The sequence below is a fragment of the Scardinius erythrophthalmus genome, assembly GCF_964197995.2.
Source record: "Scardinius erythrophthalmus genome assembly, chromosome: 6".
Taxonomy (NCBI): Eukaryota; Metazoa; Chordata; class Actinopteri; order Cypriniformes; family Leuciscidae; genus Scardinius; species Scardinius erythrophthalmus.
Window position 1 is genome coordinate 17,247,428 of NC_138226.1, and position 22,536 is coordinate 17,269,963.

At 36.7% G+C, this 22,536-nt stretch overlaps 1 protein-coding gene across 4 annotated transcripts in view; it reads left to right on the plus strand.

Annotated features, from left to right (window-relative positions):
* The window catches only part of ptpn4a (protein tyrosine phosphatase non-receptor type 4a), a 57,875-nt gene that overhangs the window by 7,436 nt on the left and 27,903 nt on the right, over positions 1-22,536 (plus strand). For 3 of the 4 annotated variants that reach the window (XM_081369607.1, XM_081369610.1, XM_081369608.1), the window contains exon 2: positions 12,292-12,446. In XM_081369607.1, the coding sequence (XP_081225733.1) occupies positions 12,309-12,446 (138 nt within the window). In that variant the 5' untranslated portion in view covers positions 12,292-12,308. The remainder of the gene's footprint in view (positions 1-12,291; positions 12,447-22,536) is intronic. The other variant, XM_081369609.1, reaches the window with a different exon arrangement.

Below are 22,536 nucleotides of genomic sequence, written 5' to 3' on the forward strand. Positions count from 1 at the left end.
ATTATTAATAATTATATTAATAATCATAATATAGTTTATTTTAACTTTACAAAAAATAAGAACAAAGACATTTACAAAAAAGCTATTGTAGTACACTAAAAGTCTTAATACCTAAAGTGCTTTCCCTTAAAATTACTGTCCAAGCCGGTTTTCGTTTCCCTCATCCACATTCAAACTGTTTTTGAAGCAGAGCGGTTGGAAAAATCATTGTTTTCCTTTTTTACTTCCTCTAGTCATTGCATTTGTGCTTGCTGTGCCAAATGTAGCCAGAGGCTGCAAAAATGTCAAGTTCAGAGATTGACTGAGTCGTGCTTGTATCTGGTTACACACTGACTCTCGTAGACCTAGTTTGAAAGTGTGTATACTCACCTGAGTCAGGATGTACGCCCACTTCCCCTCCCCACATGCCAGAGAACACACTAGCAGCACATTGCGCTGTTTATGTGGGCTGCCATTGGCCATTCGCTGTAGAGGAAAGGTCTGTGTTTGTTCTCCCAAAATGGGATTCAAACCAACCTCAAGCTAAAATGCATGACAAATTTACCAAACTCTTTATCTTTTATTAGTTATTGGCTATTCTAAGCTTTAAGCTTTCTCTGTGCTTTTGCAATTCTGTATTGTGTGTCTGCGGTATTATGCTAAATTGTCGCAAATGTCTTTTAGAGAGAGTGTTTGTATTTGTTTTGCCTTGTTCAACAGTGCTACTGTAACCTTGAACCTTAAGCTTTAGACTGAGGGAGACCTTTTGCTAGCAGTAATTCTGAATGATGTCTGTGCATAATTTTGTGATCATACTTCTGTTTCAGTTTTGGTCAGAGTCTGACTTGTTGACTGATCTAGATATGCTGGTCCCATTTTAACACTTTCTAATATAAAAATGAACAATTTCTGGATCCACATACTCAAGGCAATGCAAATTCAACCACTTCCTAAGAGCTTTTAGATCATATTGTGAGAAGGCTAATTCTCCATATGAAATCAAATTTGAATGTACTTATAGTAAATATAATTTTACTTTCAGATTTGGAACCATTTGAGTATTAAGCTGTAAAAACAGCTTGTTTGGAAATCCTTGGATCCATAAAACATATGACTGTCCACATTTATACCAGAATTACTAATCATAAGTAGATAATGTGTTAAAGAGGCTGAAGTATACCTTTAACTGTTAGTCAAATACTTTATTAATGTGGCAAGTTGCTAAGCAACTGTAATCAGGCTACAGTTAACTATTGAACTATATTGGCAGAAGAAGTGTTTATTAATTTAGGTAGCTTAATGTTTCATGCTGGTTACAAAATTGTTTTAAAATCATAGAAACAACTATCTTTAAAAACAATTAATTTAGCTTAAACTGTTTAACACTTTCCCTGCCAGCGTTTTTGAAAAAAGTTGCCAGCCACTGCTAGCTTTTTTGATAATTTGCACAAAACTTTCATGGCTCCCAGAATATTTTGTCATATAAATATCTGAACATGCTATAAAAAGAAAAAAGACAAAAAAAGCACACAACAAAAAAAAACATTTTATTCTAACTTTATTCTATGCATTCTTTTTATCAACACACAAGTTTCATTTAAAAAAGCAACATTTTGAACAAAAAGTGAAGATCGCATACAACGTGCATAAGCTAATGGACAGAGTAACATGTGAGTCTCCTGAGTCATGTATCCTATGAATGGAAGGAGATCTGACATGGGGATTTCCAACATACAACACATCCCTGCAAAGGGCTCAAGGCTCAAGTTGACCGTGTAGTAGTAGTACACACAGCATCTATCGATCTGGACTTGCCTCGCCTGGGGACGTATAATGAATACAGAACATTTGAGTTGAGCTAGCCACTTTTTCAGCTGTAGTCTCCATTACTAAAGTGCTCAAGACTCTTCTACCATCTTCAGCCCAGGGGAGGCTTTCTTCCCTCTAATGAAGTGAGCCAGATTTGTTTACAGGATATTGATTGCTGTGGTAGTCGTCCTTTTATTCAAGTAGCTTTGTGTTCCTGGTGAGTGGTTGTGTCTCGGCAGAGAGGCCGGATGCAGGAGTGGAAATATGCAGGGTCCGTGTGTCCAGAAACTGACAGCGTCGTTAGAGTGGACAAACCCTCAGCAGTTAGCCTAAACCTGCTACTGTAAGCAGTGCAGAATTGACTGGAATGTGCAGCTTTAATCAACAATTTTTTGAGTCTTGGCTCAGGGGAACCAAGAAGCTTGTTAGTGTAGCCTTTTGCCATGCCTTGCAATATTTTGTACCTGAGAACGCACACGAAAACAATTTGGTGTAAGCTTCTAATAAATGTTAAAGTGACTGTAATTTTACCTGATTTTGATCATTTGCATTTTCTGTGTGTTTAATGTCCACATCTTCCAATGAAAACTGCATTTAAAGGTGAACTTTGTAAAAAAAAAATGATGTTAAAATCTTGTTCTCTTTCAGTATAATGTGCAGAGACTACTAAATAATAAGCTAGGTTGATTTCGACTTCTGGCTCAGTATATTTGTGAATGATATTATATAGTTATTTAAATTAGGGATGCACCACAATTTTGGCTTTTTGTTTTGTCACTTTTAATATTAAAGCAACAACATGGAACTTTTCCTCTGCGGTCGCCCTACAGGTTGGAAGCGGAATTGTCCATTACCGCTGTCGTAAAATGATTTACGGTTACTGTATATGAAGCATGCAGGTTTTTTTCATATGGGCAATGACAATATTATTAATCTTCCCCCTTTCATAATTTATACATGTTTAGTAGACTAAACATTTTAACTCAAACATTTGCGATTTGCATGTCGATTGCAATGCTCAAATCTGAACGAGAATGATAGCGATAGCATCCTAACCATCTAAAACTACCATGTTAGTGTTTACTAGCTACCAGATTGATAATTCGCTCATCTACTAGCTGATTCATGAAGATAAATGGAGGACCAGATAGTTTCCGTAACGTAGCCAGGCAGACAACAGATTAGAAAAACTAAAGATAGTATGCAAGCAATTTACAGTTACTTACTAGTTCAACAGCATGACGGCCAAGTCAGCATCGGTCTGGTAACTCTCCTCCTCCATAAGCTAACGCCAGCGAGCAAACGCTCGACCAATATTGATCCTCGTCCTGACTTTCAGTTTATTACTCTCCCTTTTCCTCTTCCGACTCTACTCCGACAAAACCTTGGACTTCTTACGTTTCGCTGCTGCTTCAGCCATGACGAAAACAGACGTACGAAAACAAACGCGCTGGTTGGCCACATTTGAGGAAGTGGTGGGCAAAGTGACGTATGCCGTAAAGCAGTCGAATTTTGTAGTTCTTTTTGAGCTCTGGTTACTACCCGCACCCCGAAGTTACATAGTGCCAGTAAAAGCGATACAGACCCCGTCAGGCTCTGGCAGACGTCTCATTCAACCTATTGTAAGTCGATGTACTATCACAAGGGCAAGGCCGGACTTACCATTGGGCTTGACTGGGCTCAAGCCCATGGGCCCCGCCCAATAGGGGGCCCCGCCCGTTTACGTTTGATTTTTTCAATAATATGTCAGTTATTTAATTTTTCATTTAAAGTTTGTTGATTGGTCTAGCATTGTTACCTGGCCCTGCCCTGCAATGAAAAATATAATTTAGGTTTGCTGATTGCGATGGTTATTGGCAGTTACGTAGGCTAGTGCTTCGTTTACTGCCGAACCGTTGAAAAAAACCTGTCTGCATTAGACAGTAGCCGCGTTTCCATTACCCTTCAAATTGCGCAAATTGAAATTGAAATTGAAAATAAACACAATGGAAACACGTCAATTTCGCAAAAACTCCCGTTTATCAAAAAAAAAAAAAATGTTTACGCTCGCATGAGGTGGTTTTTCAGGCAATTCGATAAAGGAATATTTCGCAAAACTGCAATGGAAACAGTTTTTGCGCATTTACAGTCACCTGACTTAGAAGACGCAGTGTGTTCGAGGTCCATGTATAGCTACGCAAATAATAATAATTTTATATTATTTAATTATAACATTTAATAGGCTATATTTAGAAGACGCTTTTATGCAAAAAAAGAACAAAGCTGAGTGTGGAGCGCGCACTGCATGGCACGGAGGCGCGGGCGCGAACACTTGCATTTTCCTATCAACAGTGGAAACAACTTAAAATACTCTATCATTTCTGGTCATACAGAAAATAATAATACATTATTCCCAACTACTTTTATTTGTGTAAACTCACAATAACAAGAAAACGTTGTGCTTTTGTAAAATAAAAGAAAACAATCAGACGCACTTTCATGATCTCCGTAAACTGGAGCTCGAGAACTGAAACAAAATATAGCCTGTGTAGGCTAAAGCTTGAAATGTCCACTTTAAAATGAACAAATTCGAATCGAAAGCTAATACCTTCTGATTAATCTGTATGAAATGTGCATTTCTCTCTAAAAGCGCATCTGCTTAACAGCGAAGATGGAGATGTGATTTTAGCCAAAGCAATAGTTTATTAATAATATTAATGGCTCTTCTCATTCAGCACTGCGGGAAAAACATCAATTTCAGGTTCTAATTTGGCCTTTGAAACCAGTAAAATCGACATGTTTTCCATATTAATTTGTGAATATTTTAAATGTTTAATAAAGGGGCAAAAAGTCATAAACAAAAATCTGAAAATTCGTCGATATTTACTTTTTTGCGCAGCAGCTGGTGTAGCCAGTTCAAATTAAAATGTTGGTGTTCAACTTTGCGCTTTAAAAAGACAACAACCGTTCATTTTTCGTTTTTCAATTACGGGTTAAAAAAGGAAAAACGAATGGACACAAAATAGCCTACATGGATCGGTTGGACAGAATACGAGACAGAGTTCTTCATTAAATTCATAAAAGAAACAATAATTAGCCTATAGGAATACTGGATTCTAAATCTCAAAGAAATGCCACAATCAAAACACATGTTTTCCAGGTAAATAAGTGTTTTATCCTCATTCTGACCAAGACATTTGTGCATTGCAATATTACTTTGAACTTTTTTAATCATTATTTATTTATTGGAAAAAACTTTTTCAAGCTTCAATCAGTGGTCATATAAATAAATTATTACGTTTTTTAACATGTAACACTGTCTATCTATGGTACCAGTCACCTTTTGAAAGTAGTAGCTTAGCACTTCAAATAACGATTGGATCGATTATATTGTTACGCCACCAGATGGCGACAAATGACTTTTAAAAAACATTTGTCATTGAATCGTTCATTCAGGAGATTCGTTCAAAAATGCTGATTCATCTATGAAACAAGTGCATTTGATTGAGGAATTGAATCATTCATTCAAACCCAAGTTTTTTTTTTTTTATAATTCAGATTAATTAAACATTTTTAACAGACTTCAGCAATTAACATAAATTATGTTATTTTGTTTAGTTGTTTGTTCAGAATCGTGATCTCTATTTTTATACTCAGTTTATCCAGAATTGTGTAGCTAATACATAGCTTGTGTATGTATCATTTTGTTCTATTTAAAGTAATGTATAGAAGGTAGGGCCCGAAAGTGACTCAAGCCCAGGGGCCCCCACCACCCTAAGTCCTGCCCTGCACAAGGGTCTTGGAAATATATTATGAAGGTTGAAAAGTTACATGTTGTTGCTTTAAGCAAAGTCTCAAATTCTATCGATTTTATTACGTAATTCAAACAATAAATGTTGTTTCGGCGCTCTTTAATACAGTTCAAGCAGCAGCACAGATCAAGCGCACATGAACTGATCATCTCATCTCCTCTTTACTAGTTACAGCATGAAATAAACATGGGTGAACACCAGAAGAAATGTTGAAAGATACATTACAACTTACTGAAATGTATCATGTCTCATGTAATCACTCAATCAGTATTTCAACTGGGGAAAGACGTCAATAAAACAGCTTGTAGGCTATACAAAGTAGGGCTGTCACTTTACGTTCGAAAATCGATTGCACAATCGATCGGACCAACCAACGCAAGTTTCGAAAACGAAAATAGGGAATCGATTTTAACGGTCTTTTCTCGGAGCGCGTCCAGCTCGTCATGTTATGCCCGCAGCGAACGCGCGTCATTTGCAACTGCAGGCTCTGACAAACACGCATAACAGCAATGATCCTTCTGCATAATGTGTCTCTTTTTACTACAAAACTGTGAATTTTCCCGGTATTCAGACAGTCTCATGCATTCAGATACAGATTCGGGCAACGGTCTATCGCCTACATAGGCGAAATTTGTTTGGCATTTCTAATCGTAAACACAGCCATGTTGAAGAATGAGGTAATGTTTTTCATATGCTGCGTGCTATGGCAGTCCACTATGCTTATTGCTTTTCGAGAATGTTGCACTAGTCATTGTGCGCGAAACTTCACGCCAATAAATCATCAGAAATATTGCTAACTTGTGCGCGTCAGGCGCGGCGCGCTCTCTTTACGTTCGTCCTAATGCCTGTTAGTTGTCCGTGGATTTGCCCATATATGGCGTTTTATTTTTCAATTTTCGATTTTACAATCGATTCAATGAACACTTATGTCTCAAAAATCGAACAGGATTTTTTCATAAAAGTGACAGCCCTAATACAAAGTCACTTAACATTACATTTACCTCAATGTCCATAAACTCATTAGTTAGCTAAAAAAAAAATAACTATAGAGGAAGCATTTTGCTAAATATATGCACTGTATTACAAATTCATTATATTTGTACTTAACCTGTTAGTGAGGTCTTCATTGTTTAATGTATGCTTGAATAAATCTGTCATGAAAACAAGTTATTACAGTTTTTGGTTTGAATGTTCATATTTCACCAACAAATTGGAATAGAAACAATTATGTTATTAAAAGTGCCTTATGTGCAATTTAAATGTTTGTTTTAGCTACAGTATTTAAGTGTTGATAATTAAAAAAAATTGATTCATTAATTACTAATGTATTATTTATTTTCGGTTTTGGTTTTCGGCCAAGTGCATCCAGAATTTTCGCTTTCGGACCAGAATTTTCATTTCGGTGCATCCCTAATTTAAAGAAAGTTAGTTATTATAAAGTGATATAGTAATATATCATATATGAAACAAAACCTACATCACTTTTTGAGGCGTCTTTATTTATGCTTCTGTGGCAATGGCATAGATTGAGTATTTTTAAGTTACATAAATGGTCCCTGCTGAATCTGAATGGCAGATTTGGTGATCAAGAAACTTTTTTTTTGTTGTTGTTGCATTTTTACTGAAATTATGAATTCACTTTTGAACTCTTTAAAACGGAATGGTTGTATATGAGTCAAAATCTGCTAAGGGGTAATAATGGAACAACAGTTTTATAAAGTGATTTTTCACTATTATTTACAACAGGATCTGCATCAATGTCTGTATTCGTCCAATTTGACTGTCGCTGATGTAATATATTTAATAAACTTGACAGGTGATTTTTGCATTGAGATTGTACAATTGAATGCAGGGACCTCAAAACATAATTTCACATCAAAAATGAAATGGGCAGAGGGAATGAAAAAATAGAATGAAGAACAGCCAATCATATAGTATAAATAATTTGCATATAGGTTTTATGTTTTGGTGAATTATTATTCTATTGGTATATTATAGACCCTCATTAGTTTGTTTGCGTGTCAGAAACGTTCAGCCAAATGATTTTTCACATTCATATGCTGTAATTTGCGAGTTAAATGCTTGTTCTGTTGAGCCGAGTTATGCTGAACGTAATGGAAGCCTATTCAAGCACGCTCATGTGGTTAGGTGACGTCCCCCGAGGGAACAGACATATAAAGGTTAGCTTGCATAGGAGGATCGAGCTACACTGAGGACACCTGGGCTGTGTAGATTCTGCCATGCTTACTGACCTTTGCGCTTTGAGTTTGTGTGCTTTGAATGCATTAAAGCTGATGTTTTTGGAAGACCGTATAGTAAACCATTAAAGTGAATTTTTGTTTACAACTTTATAAGTCCCTCAGCTGCTTGTTCGGCATTATGACACAATGAGAACATTTCTCTTAGCATCTGTCTTGAGTTTGTAAACTGTATCAGTCTTTAGTAGTTTGCCCTTTTACTCTCCTGTTTTTTTTTTATTTGTATTATTGACTTCCAGCAATGCACATCCAAGCTGCTTCATTCAAATGTCATACTCTATTAAATCATTAATAAACCTGTGAACAACAGAATCCTATTTTTCCTATCCTATAGAATCCTATAGTTTCTCTCTAGATTTGTTTTAAATACAGAGGCAGCAGGCAGGATCACCTTATCATCAGCAAGATTATTTCAGACATTTTTCATTATAACTGTGCAAGACTCATGCAAGGTGCACTCATTCTTAATGGTCTGTTAGGCTAAAATGTACGCATCCTCATGCTGTTCTAGACTGTCTAGCATTTTCACTAAATGATGGTCATCTGTTGTTAGTTCATAAGGCATTCATTTTACCTGATCTCTCTTGCTCATGTGACATGCACACATGCCCTTCAAAACTATAGGAATTGTTATCAAGTCATTGTATGTATTCTATTTGATTTTAGATGCTTATAATCTAAATGCTTTATTATAGTGTTTCCCTTTTTCCCCCACAAAAAAACCTTTGAGCTTGAATGCCCAGAAATCCCTGTGAGGTGAGGTACCTTAAAGGTCAGAGATATTTCTCTGTGACCTTTACATGACTGTAGATCTATGAATGAACATGAGAGGGGTTCAGAAGTCTCTGTGGATGGCCTGCTGGTTATGACCCGTGGACATGTCAGAATCCTGAAGTGAAAGCGCTTCCACATGGCTGATCTTACACACAAACTGCTCTACTGTTCTATTCACCTGATAGAGCAAAACAGATTTCCCAAGATAAGGCAATCTGAGAAATGTGAGGGGAAAAAGATTGATAATTGAATCTCTTAAAGGCCTCTATGGTCATTTATTCAAAACAATAACAAAGGCGTAGCTTGATGGCGCCAAGAATGGGCATGAGTTGTCATTTACACCTCCACAGCCGATGGGAAGCTATCCAACATTGGGCAGGAATCATTTTCATGGGTGATCTAATGTATTAAAGTTTTATTAACATTTTATTATATTTATATGCCGCAGTTAGGTTAGCCTGCTTAGCCTGTTCCTAACAGACTCTCATACATTTCATTTGTACAGAGAGTCTGGCCACTCTCCATTGACAAGCATTTACTTCCTTGAAGGGGGGTACTCTGTTGAAGTTTAAAACTATTGGATCTGCCCAGAGCCACTCTGGATCTGCCATAACCAATCAATAACGTTGACATAACCCTACAACTCAAACTAGTGCACGACCTCAACGTCATCGTTCTCAGAAAATTTGACCAGAAGAAACCCATGAATATACCGCAAACCCAGACGGAGTACTGAAAGAAAATGAAAATTGAGCGGAAATACATAGGAGGACGGAGCCAGGCTAGCCGCTGCTGTTTCTTTCTTTCGTTTTGTTGTTTGTTTATTTTACAATTAAAGTTACTTTTAACGTCCTACTAATTCTAATGAAATAGTAGCTGGTGCTGAATTACTTCTCATACAGGTCGCTTTATTTGACTAATTAAAATTGTGGGTTAACACAGGGCTGTTTTACTTGGTCAAAACTATCATACTAAAGGTACATTTGAGTGTTTTTAAAGTTATGTTATAATGTTACTCTTGCTGGTATGACACTTTACACTGTGGCACATTGCGGTATGCTAGATTGATATTAGCATATCATATTAATACAAGCTAGATGACTTTGTGTTGCTAAATGGAATGCAGTTAATTTTAAAATATATTCCCCTGGTTTTACAGACAAGGCTTAATCCTAGCCCTAAACTAAAATGCATGTTTGAGCTGTTTTAACTGAAAGCAACTTGCGCTGACAAGGGGCTTTCACACCGGAGGAACCTTTTCATAGTTCCTAGAACTATAGGCAGAAGTACGGATTTTGGCGTGTTCTCACCGCAGGAACTAGGAGTGATTTTAGTTCTAGGAACTCCTTTTGGAGGAACTAATTGAGCTCCTACTTCAGAGTTGGGTCTAAACTAGCCAAGGGGGTAATCTTTCAGAAAAACTGAAGCTTCCTCGGGGGCTGCCATTGATTAGCAGACCATCACCTGCTGTTAGCATTCCATTGACTCCCATTCATTTTGGCGTCACTTTGACAGCGAATAACTTTACATCTGAGGGGTTTAAAGACTCCATTTGTCCATTATTTATTTCTAAAGAAACACGAAAATGTATAAAAGGCTCCATTACCTTGTATCTTACGTTATGGCCCGTAGAAGCAGTTTTTGTAAAAATAGGCTAATGATTGCGTCATAACCACACAACTCTGTCGCACAGTAGAGAAATTACTGTATGGACAGGAGGAGAAGCTCGCGGGCAATCGGGGGGACGTGGAGGCAAAAGTTGCTCCTGCTCCTAGCTCATGGACACCTCCTACTCACACTCTCCGTCTCTGCAAGTTTCGGAAGGGAATGATTCAGATTTCTCTTGGCACAGCTACTAGAAGACAGACAGGTTGCTCACGTCACATCTACGTTGTCAAGCTCAGTTTGATGATGATTGATTAAAATGATTTTTATTAAAACAATATTTTTTATTAAATAACATTTGTAAAACCTTTATAAACTGAACACCAAAGAACAAGATTAACTATGCAAATTATTAACAATATAAATAGCCATATATAAAATAAATAAATAGCCAAAGCTATAACACTTCTGTTTTCTTTGTAACAAAATACTGTTGAAAAGCAAACAGAACTAAACTCCATTGTGGTGATGATTCGAGCATGTTGAAAATTCTCCTTCAATCAAGTTCTCTTACATTTACAAAGTAGGCTAAATTAAATGGCTACTGTTTCACACTGAGGTAACTGAGGCTTACTGCCTGTGCTGCAAACCACCAATCAAACCTTACAAATTGAGGTAAATTGTGTTTTTTCTTGCTTTTCCCCAGTCTTAAAGTGGAAAAGGTAGTATTTAATTAAATACATTTATAGTGAGATTACTACATTTTATTTAATTAATCGCATTTATTGTCAATCTGTGTTCATTTTGACCACGAACCATGCGCTGTCACTTTAATTCAGCGCGTGCAGCACAAAAGAAATACTCGTTGCGGAAACGATCGCTGCACTGCTGTATACGCACGGCAACTGGAACGGGTCGACGGACGGCAACCGCGTGCAGTCTGAAAGCTCTGACCGGTTAACATGGGTAGGCTACGGAAAAAATATGCACCGCATACGCACTGCAAACGGAGTATGTGTGAAACGGCCGTTACTCTCAGAGTTGGAAGGGGTGTGTCGCGATTTTGCCTTCTCACACCGCGAAACAGGATCGTGGATGGATCCGAGTGTCGCGATTTCGATTTCATATCGCGTATCGTTACAGCCCTAACTGGCGGTGCAAATTCAACCAGGAAAATGTTCTTAAGGGAACCATTAGTTCTCAGGGAACCACCCTGGTGGCTAGTTCCTAAAGCTAAGTTCATAATAACTACCCGGTGCAAAAGCCCCTATATTTTAAAATATGTCAGTACCAGTTTTCTCTCAAGATGCAGACCAGTAATGTTTTTCTCTAAGGCATGTTTATAAAAACTATATGTCCTAATCCTGCTTTATCTAAGCCCTGTCTATGAAACCGGGCCATTGTATGGTGGAGAAAATGCTTACTACAAATAAAGCTCTTTGACTTTCTGATTATGCTTTGTTAGCCACTTGACAAAATAGTGTTTCATGTTACTTGTTACAAACATGTTACTTGAGAGATTCAAATTTCTAACCATATTGACCTATATAAAAATGTTTTTTTTTCTGACAGTAAATGTATTCAAACAGTTGCTCACCTGTCTAATAAAACGCATTTTTCATTAAAGAATATTTGGTGTTTCCATGGTTGAAGTAAAATCTAAGAAATTGAGTGTAATGGGGATATGATGTCATCGACAGGCAACACAATGAAATGTATTTCTGTGTATGTGAATACCTCTTCTTTGAGTACCATCCTCCTCCATGTCCCCATTTGCTGTTACTTTTAGCTGGAAAGCTGCGTAAGAACCCCTAAGGAAATAGATATATTTAGGCATAATGTAGGCTGTACATAAAAATATCAGTTTGTCATGTGTGCATTTAAGTTGGAGTCTGAATCAGCCTTGTAAATGCTGTGATCCAGTTTAACCAGTACAAAATTGTCTATGCTGTAATTATATATTTAGAGTAATAATTATACCTGTTTTTAAATTAATTAATTAGTAACCCAACCTGATGCAAATGTTATGTCATACTGGAATTGCGCAACCTTAAGCAGATATCTTTGTGTTACAGACTCTGGTTGGACCGTAATGACCACACGCTTCCGGTTGCCTGCAGGCAGATCCTACAATGTCCGGGCGACGGAGCTGGCACGTGACAGGCAGCGCACCGAGGTGGTCTGCAACGTTCTTCTTTTGGATAACACTGTCCAGCCTTTTAAAGTCAATGTAAGTAACAGGGGCGGAGTGGGACCAAAAAATCTACCGGGAAATTTCGTAGACCACCGGCCCTCGGTGGTAAAAAAACAACAACAAAAAAACAACAACAACAAAAAAAAAAAAACGTTTGCTAAAAAATATAGCGGTGAATGAGAGAATATTAAATAGATTTTTTTTGTTCCTCTATAGTTTTTTCACAACTTTCTAAAAGAGTAAAAAAATTGCGAGAGATAGATAACGGCAGTCAGAAGAACTCAGAAGAGAGAAATATAGGCTATGTCAATTTGTCATCACTCCCACAGACGCAGCATTAGAAACCCTCACAGCAGCATTAACTCGTTTTTTGTAATTTTATTAAAGGTAATATAATATAAAATAGTGTTATAAATGTAAATACATATTTTTTTTAATTGAAAATATTTAAAAAACTTTCCAGGATTTATGCGGATGATGACCGTTAAAACGTGTCATCATCACCCTGTTGAAAAGGGTCCATGGCATTTTCAGGTGACACGACACCTTGCTAGTTAGCTTATGCTAGTGTTAACATAATCTGTATACACTTAACATAGCAGCAGCAGCCAAGGGAAGTTACTCGTTTTAAAACTAGGAAATCTGCCACTAGTAGATAGTCACTCAATAGTAAACTTTTTATTTGTCTCATATTTACCACAGCTACTTTCAAATTACACAAGCTTTTGGCTGGCTGGCTGCATAAGCTGGTGCTAATTCCCATCTGTGCCTAGCTTTGACAACATGTGCTTCAGTTTATTTCACCTGTAGTATCTTTGCTTGTTGATGCCCGGAACATGTCTGTTATTTTGGAGCATTTCACTGCCTCCTCCTCCATAATTTTTTTCCTTTTGAGTCTGAACTTCTCAGCGCCAGATTTTTTAACGCTTGTGCTGAGGGGTGCTCAGAGCCGGATTAACGCAAAGGCAAACTAGGCACGTGCCTAGGGCCCGATTGGCGGGATGGGGCCCAGACAGAGGGACAAAAAAAAAAAAAAAAAAAGTACAAATGTCCTATCTACAATTTATTTCAATATTTATTAATTCACTATAAATAGTGACGATGTTTATCTTAACCATAGACTGTTACATTACTGCAGTTAAACCAATTAATGTGTGCCGGCTTCTGAAAGTATGTGTAACGAACGCATCCATCAGATGCTGCGAGGCTAAAGCCTAATAAGCACACAAAGAAGCACAGCTCATAATGCAGGTGTGAGAGTTGTCGTCATCTATTTTGGAGTGATTGCAATGTATTCTAAATATAAACTTGTACTGTAGATCAGCGTCATTTCTGGAAAAATCATTCACCGCTTTATTACGAGTTTAAAAGAGCGCGAGCGTCATTAACGTGCCCAGACGCGACGCTTTGAATTTGCGCGTACAATGAATAACATCGCGTCGGGAGCTGACTAGTAAAAAAGCTACAAAATTAAAAGACAAGACGTCTGTATTCTAAGTTAAAAAGCCAACACACTACAACATTTTGAAATGTTTCAAATAGTCTAAAGGATCTCATATATATGGGTCTATCTTCTAAATTCTGCTGATGATTAGATTCCTGACATTACGCCAATAATTTCACTTTATATATTTTTTTTCTGCTCAGTAGCGATCGTGTCTTTCTCTTCCACTTGATTTGTGTATAGCATATTTAAGGTAGCAATGCAATATAAAAGCACTTATGCTCATCTACTGAAGTGGGATTCTGGAACTGTGAATAAATTGAATAAAACAGCAAAATAACAACAACAACAATAACATCTTCATTAAACAAAAAAGAGATTACCGTAGATAAAGTTTGATTAATATGTACAGTACCGGTAAAAGTCTGGACCCATTACTATTTTTAATGTTTTTGAAAGAAGTTTATTATTATGCTCTACAAGCCTGCATTTATTTGATCAAAAATACAGAAAAAAATATATATGTGTTAAATATATAAAAAGTGATAGTGAAGACTTTTTTAAAACAACTCTTTAATAATCAAAAATCCTGAAAAAAAGTATCACAGGTTATAAAATAAATATTAAGCACCATTTCTAACATTTGATAATAAATCAGAATGATCACGTGGCACTAAATTCAGCTTTGCATCACAGAAATATAAAGTATAGTAAAATAGAAAACCATTATTTTAAATTTTAATAATATTTCACTTTATTATTTTTCTGTTTTTTTGATCAAATAAATCCAGGCTTGATGAGCATAAGAGACTTCTTTCAAAAACATTAAAAATAGTAATGTGTCCAAACTTATGTACTGTGTAAGTAAAAATATACTGCTTTTAAAATTAAATGTTGTATAAATAAAAAGGTTAGGAATCATATTTGTTTCAAGTGTTTTTTTATTGGGGGTGGGGGGCCTCCAACATGAATTTTGCCTAGGGCCTCCTAATGTCTAGAACCGGCTCTGGGGGTGCTAGATCATTGACGGGGGAGCTGCGCAGTTATACAAATAATAATTGAGCAAAACTTGGCCACTAAATATTTAATATTCAATTATTTTAATGATCACAATTAAAGTTTTAATTTGATTAAATTGAACAAGCGCAACATTCAGCATTCAATCAAATATTCTAAAAGATGTAGGCTATTATTAGCCTACTAATAAGGTTATTTCAACATAATATTTCGTTATTTCGACATTTATGTGCGTGCAACAAGCAAGATGTGCATTTGTAAATCTGGTAACGCGTGCATTGATTTTTAGTAATAAATTAGTGTTTTCTGACAGTGTCGGGTGTCGGCTGCAAAGATGAAGTTGACGATCGCCATATATAGTGAACGCGCCTATAGAGAGAAATGCATGATTACGTAATCAGAGAGTAGCCTTTTTCTTTTCGTTTTGAATTATTTCGTTTAAAGATATTTCAAGCTTTGTGTATTTGATGTGTTTCTCATGTCTGTGTGAGGCATACACTGAGTTTCGTTAACTTAGTTCGGATGAGATGCGCTCAGTTAACGTGCAATGCAATTGACCGTGCGGGCGCCTCCATGATTAGGCTATATTGTCTGTTTGTTATATTTGCTTATTATTAAATCCAGGCAATTGGTTGATAAAAAAATGATTAAAATTAAGATACAATTTATACAAAACGAAATTCACTTTAATGAAAGGTTTTCTACAAAACAAAACTGAATGAAATGGTCAAAATCATGTCTGTCTGACCCACCCACTCCAAGTCTCTCGATATATAGCGCATCATATCTTACTTGTGCTGTTCACTTTTCATAAATAAACATAAATGGAAAAGAAATGACATTATAATATTTTAACAAATATGAAACTAAATGCGCTTAATTAATGGCTACAACAGTAGGCCTACAGACTCTCTATTTGTGCAAATTGCTGCACATTCATTTAATTCTGAATTTTGCACAAGTGGAAAGGCGTTTGTTCAAATCAAGTTCACGGATAATTGTGCGTGCATTTATTAATCATTATGATACTAAAATCATAAAAATGCTATGTAGGCTACTAAAAATCAGATGAGCCCAGAATATGAACGCAACGTTTAATTACACGTTAAGCAATTTCCTCCCACAGAAAACCATTAGGCCTAAGAACGCTTAATGTAGCTTAATGCAGATTAGAATGCCCCCTTATTATGTCGAAATAACGAGATATTATGTTGAAATAACGTCTTAATATCTCGAAATAACAAGATAAGTTTTCTTTTCTTTTTGCTTCAAAATGCGGTTCAGGGCTTCCATAGAATAGCCTACAGCCTGAATATAGCCTAATTGCTTCCAGAAATTATTTTTGGGGGTGCTTTGGTCTTTCTTGGGGGTGCTGAAGCACCTGCTAGCCCCTCCCTAGAGCCGCCCATGCTCAGCGCCACCTTTCAGTTTTCTTTTTTGCCTTTGCATCATTTAACTCACTCTCACGGACGTTAGACTTCCAAGACGTGACGAGGAAAAAGAGGTGTTCGGCGGCTTTTTACATCAAAGGCCGACCCGATTTTGGGAGGGGCCGCTCACTGATCCCCCTATGTTTTTGAAAATCCTATAGACATGGTTGGACCTGCCGAACGGGTTGAGCACTTTTATATAGGCCTACTGTGTTGAGCAGAGAGGCTGCACAGTTTGACCAGCGAGAAGCGGCCGCACATCAGGCCGCCAGACGGTGTTGCTAAAATAACTCGCAATGTATAACTATTATCAGACCGGCCCTCCGCGGCCTCAAAACACTACCGGCCCACCGGGAAAAGTCCCGACTCTCCCGATTGCCACTCCGCCCCTGGTAAGTAATGTGAATAATTCAGTTTACTTATGATCAGATCATGAACTAATGATATGGTCATGTCTAACTTCGCTGTTATTCAGTCCACTTTGGATTGTTACGATGTTGGCAGTATATGTAAATTATCAATGTTTACTCGTTCTCTGTGTTGCCTGAACCGAGAAATTGTTGATTGTTGGCGTGACAAAATGGAACTTTCTTTAAAAATATTTCCCCTCCGTTTGGCATAAAACAGTGTATTCATAGTCAGTCATCCAGTTTGAAATGTTGACTACAAATATGGAGGTTTTTTAGATTGTTCGTTTTGGCGTTCTTTCCGTATTTACGGTTCTTTGTAGCCTTAAGCAACTGCCTATATACGTTGGATCCTTCACTAGAGACCGAAAGTAAATCTCTCCCACTAAATGTTTATTCTTGAATGCTTGCACCCGGGAACAATATGACTAAACACCATTATGACTAAAAGTTTGCCAAGAAGTATTTCCTACTAAAGCAAGACAATATTTGACTCTAGTAAGCCAATCCCAAGAAGGCTGGTGGAAGTGGCCATGGACGGCAACGTGCCCAGTGCATTATGGGTGATTTCCTACCTATTTGGCAAAAGGGAATTCAACAGCCTTTTTTCTGTTTTCCCAGAAAATTTTCATTTTCTAAAGAAAATGTGAGTGGTGTTGCTATGTGGTTGCTGGGGTGAATGTGATTTCAACAAGTAGAACATGTTCCTGGATTAACATCCTTGTTGATCTTGGAATAACATTCCAATCAGCCAATTAGATCTTAGAATTAAGTTTACAGTGGGGTTAGGTTTAGGGGAAGGGATATGGTTAGGACTATGTTTTTTGACAGGAGTATTGTTCTAAGATCAACAAAAGATGTTGATCCAGGGACATGTCAAGGAACAAAATCACGGTAACCCTAGGGGCTTCTGGGTAGTTGATAAATCATTTCTAGATGCTTCCTTGTAGGGTGTTCTGGATGGAGTCCATGCACGTCCAAGTATCTATGATACTGTGGTCTTTATGGCTTGTGTCCCTCTTTCAATGTTAGTCAGTTGTGTATTCTTATCCATCAGATGAGTCTGCTCATTTGTAGAAGTTATAGTTTGGCTCTACAACAAGAGACACTCTCTTTAATCTGAGACATGATTCATGTCTGTAACATGGTGCAAGACCAGTTTCACACTGATGTTTAATACATGTAGTTTTTTTTTTTTTTCAAATCCCTATTCATATTTATGAGAAATAATAATAGTGATGCTTGCTTTAGCCAACACAAATCTCGATTATATCCTTGTCAAACACTAGTAATTAGGGATGTTCATTTAGTTTCCCCCCCCCCCTAACTGGGAAACTCATTAACCTTTAACATACAAGATTATGCTCAATTAGAATTCAATTTAATTATAATGGATAAGAGTCTGTGAACAATTAAAAATAACAACATTTGTTTTCTAGGGGTTGCACTTTACATGTGCAAATAGCAGAATAAACAACAGAACATGAGGATTCACACATCGCAGGATTCACGCACCTGCAGCGCTTGTGTGAACGAAGAAAAACAGAAAAAAATCACATAGGCTATGTATAAAAGCAGCCGCAGCGCTCCAAAAAAAGTTCAAGGAAAGGAGACAGAGATGGCAGAATGCGACATCCTCTTTGTTTTCTTTATTTTACAAAAGCACAATGTTTTGTTTTTATTGTGAGTGTACACAAATAAAAGTTAACCCTTTATAGTTTCTAATGATGTCTTCTGTATGACCATTAATGGAATATTTTAAGTGACCTCATGTGCACACACACACACACACACACAACATATCAGTTCTAGCAATGCTAACTTGACATTGTAGCTTGTTCATTATCAAAATAAAGTAGTTAACCAAACATAAAAAGTTACACAGCTCAATTTAAATAGTCCATTGTACAATCTCTGCCATTCAGTGTGACCACCGCCCCAATGGTGCGATGCCAAGCACATTTTTGCACATATGAAGGATGATATTTTGCTTCGATATTGGAACGCAAGTAAAGTACAAAGCATAGTTTACTTAATAAACAATAGTAATAGTATTTAGATAGTATTTAGTGTCCAAATACATTGTGAATATGGAAATATTTGGATTTGTGCCTAATGAGAGAGTGGTAGGCTAGGCTACGTGAGCTCAGTAGGGGTTTTTGTTACAGTTTCTCTTTAAATGAATTTGTTTTGGCATTACATATAGCTTTTTTTTCTTCATTCTTCTTCTAAATGTTCATATCGAAAGTATAGCATTTCATATCATTGCTATGCAGACGATCTTCAATTCTACTTTCCTGTGAGGCTAGATAAAACCTGTTCGTTGGACAAAGCACAGGAATGCTACAGTGACATTAAACTCTGGCTATCTAGCAGCTTTCTCCAATTAAATGAGAGTAAAACTGAGGTTTTGATTGTAGGCTCTCCCGTCTCATCTAGCTTTCCTGATCATTTGGGTTCTTTATCCCTATCATGGACTCATCACTTAACTTTAAGAAACAGATTGCTGCCGTTGTCAAAGGAAGCTTTTTTAACCTGAGATCAATTGCTAAAGTAAAGCATTTTTTATCTAGTAAGGACTTAGAAATTGTAGTTCATTCTTTTATTACATCTAAGCTTGATTACTGCAATTCTTTATATATCGGTCTCCCCCAGACTCTGCTTGTCCGCTTACAGCTAGTGCAGAATGCAGCGGCAAGGCTTTTAATGGGTGTGCGAAAGAGAGAACATATTACTCCGGTACTGCAATCCCTACATTGGCTTCCGGTCAAATTTAGGATTGATTTTAAAATTCTTTTGTTTGTTTACAAGGCATTGTCAGGCCTTGCCCCCCAGTACATCAGTGATCTTATAGTCCCTTACTCTCCTTTTAGAGTTCTCAGGTCCTCCGATCAACGACTTTTAAAGGTACCTCGTTGTAATTTAAAATCAAAAGGAGATCGTGCTTTTTCCGTGGTAGGTCCCAAACTCTGGAATAGTCTCCCATTCCATGTGAGGTCAGCTCCATCGATTACAACTTTTAAGTCTTATTTAAAAACTTATTTATTTTCTTTAGCTTTTGAATAAAGTATGTTTGTTTTGTTGTATGACTTTTATGTTATTATTTTGTAAAGCACTTTGGGGCAACGTCTGTTGTTTAAAAAAATGTGCTATATAAATAAAGTTGCTTGCTTGCTAAATAGCGTTAAATTTAAAGGATTTGTTGTGGAGTGAGGGGAACTAAAATAGCTTATTAGCTATGTTCATAGTGTTTATAATGTTTGTGAACATTTCGCTTTATTTACCAGTATTTTACATTATTTCTGAAAAAAAAAAAAAAAAAAAACGCAACTTATGTGACTTATCTGTTTTTTTCTCTCAAAAACTCAATTTTATATGTCTAACGTGTTTTTTAACCATGCAGCAAACGTTTTAAAATATCTTGAAAATTTACTTTAAAAATTACTTAAATTAATTTTTAAACTTTAACCCTGTTTAACTGTCAGTTAACAGTTAAACAAGTGAATTATCAGCATCCGTATTAGTAACATTGTTAATATCACTTACACTGTACAGTTCAAATGGTTGGGCTAAGTAAAATAAAAAAAAGAAATTAGTCATTTTATTCAGCAAGGATGCATCAAATAAGTGCTGCTCTTTCGAACTTTCTATTCATCAAAGAATAAAAAAAAAGTATTATACCATTTCTACAAAAAATATTTTCAACATTTATAATAATAAGAATATAAGAATGATTTCTGAAGGATCATGTGACACTGAAGACTAATAATAATTCAAATTCAGCTGTGCCTCACAGGAATAAATTATTTTAAAATATATTCAATTAGAAAGTTATTTAAAATTGTAAACTGTTGTAAATTGAATACTGATTTTTTTTAATCAAATAAATTCAGCATTGGTGAGCATAAGAGACTTATTTCAAAAACATAAAAAAAATCTTAATGGTAGTGTAATAAATAGCTATAATTGCCACCAAACTTCATTAATCATATACGAATGAATGATTGTATGTGAATGCCTGATCTGTAGAACATTATGCAGTGTTTAAGGTCTTATAAATAGAACTTATTATAAAGTGTTCCCTTTTTTTCCCTATATGAACCCCAAATCATATGCATATTTTTTTTTAATGTGTCGTCTATGTGAGTTTTTCCAGTCTGAGTCATCTATTCTACATCATGCTCATGTTCTAGCTAGAGGATAGTGTGTAATTCTGCTTATAGAAGGATGCATGCTTGACATTCCAGCAGGATGAAGAGTGGCCTTCAGGGTTCCAGAGATTCATGTAGATACTTGCACCTGCAATATAAAGCTACCACAACACACCCCTCACACGCGACAAGCAAAGGCACAAATCCTCAGCTCTTTCATTTGTTGGTCTTATTGCAAAACCCTTGTGTTTGTTCATCCTTGTCCACAGTGTTGTGCAAAGTGTTGTATATAAAAGGGTCCTTACGGAGAACTGTTATGTTCTGACTTGAAATAAGGGCCTGTGCCAAAATTGAATTAAAGGTTGCTCGGGTTACAAAAAGTTATTCAGGTTTTCCCCAGTGGTTTCCCGTCAGTTACACTGTCGGATTTTACACAAGGATTTCCTGTGAATCAGGAAGTATTTCCATATTCGAATTGGAGCAAGCAATAAACAATAAACCTATAAACATCACATGACTCACTTTAAACAGCTGCTGATCTGTTAGATGAATCAAGGCGTTCTTACTAAGAAGTTGTCATGTCACACTGTTCTTTGATTTGTAACCAACATTTCCTGGGAAGCCAGTCCTCATGTAACAGCCCCATTGATCAAATTTACACACTCGCTCTCTTGTCTGTACTTTTTTGTGCTAGACCTCTTTATGACCTAGATAGTCTGGCAACACAGCGAGTCCTTGATGAGTATAAGGCGCACATGGAACGGAAGCACAGGGTCTAATGGAAGGAAAGAAGGAGGACCAGAGGCAAATAATCAGGAGGGGGGCGAGGTGTTATTTGCAGGAAGGTTGTTATTTGTGTTACAGAAGTTGATGTTGTTGATGTTACGGAGGGGTCATCATAAATATGTCTCATCTGTGTGTTTGTAGAGGTGCATGTTACGTCTGGAATGCAGAGAAGTAGCCGAAAGTTTGTAAATATTAGAATTGATTTCTGCCTTGTAGCGTCTCTCTTAATGTGAATGTCTAGGTTCTTATAGATTTTGTCACTTTGATCTTGATTTTCTTATCAGTGGTGTTTGCGAAGGCAAGTAACATCATATTGCACATACTGGGTTTAGGGGTTTGTTCAAATCCCTGACCCTAAGCATTATCCTTTGCCGCAAGACATGGATGGTACCTCAAATTGTGTGGATTTCTTTTATTTTCAATGAGGGATGGCAACAGCGATACAATTTAAAGGAGAAGCAACACCGGGGATTAGCAATAAGCATATGTTCCAATTGCCCAGTTGGACCAGTAGTTTAGATTTGTAACCATTCTTGTCAAAAAATTATAATTTTATATAAGAAATATTGATATTGATGATGATGATGACCAAAAATATACTCACCAAGATGAACATTTTGACAAGTTTGTGTGTATTTGACCATTCAAGTGCAATAAGCCAAGAAAGAGAATTGAATTTGGGATTGCATGCTGTCTGAGAGCCAGCTTTTTGAGCGCAGTATGTAAAATGTAGCAGCCCAATTGGCCCAATGATGGTTCCATCAGCTGAACCGAAACGCTCTCATTCTGGCTCTGGCCTGGATTAGCGGGCCATCCTTGTTGTTTAGTTCTGGACACATTTAACATCACAATTGGCCTTAGTGACATTAGCTTAGAAGGACATTTGTTTCA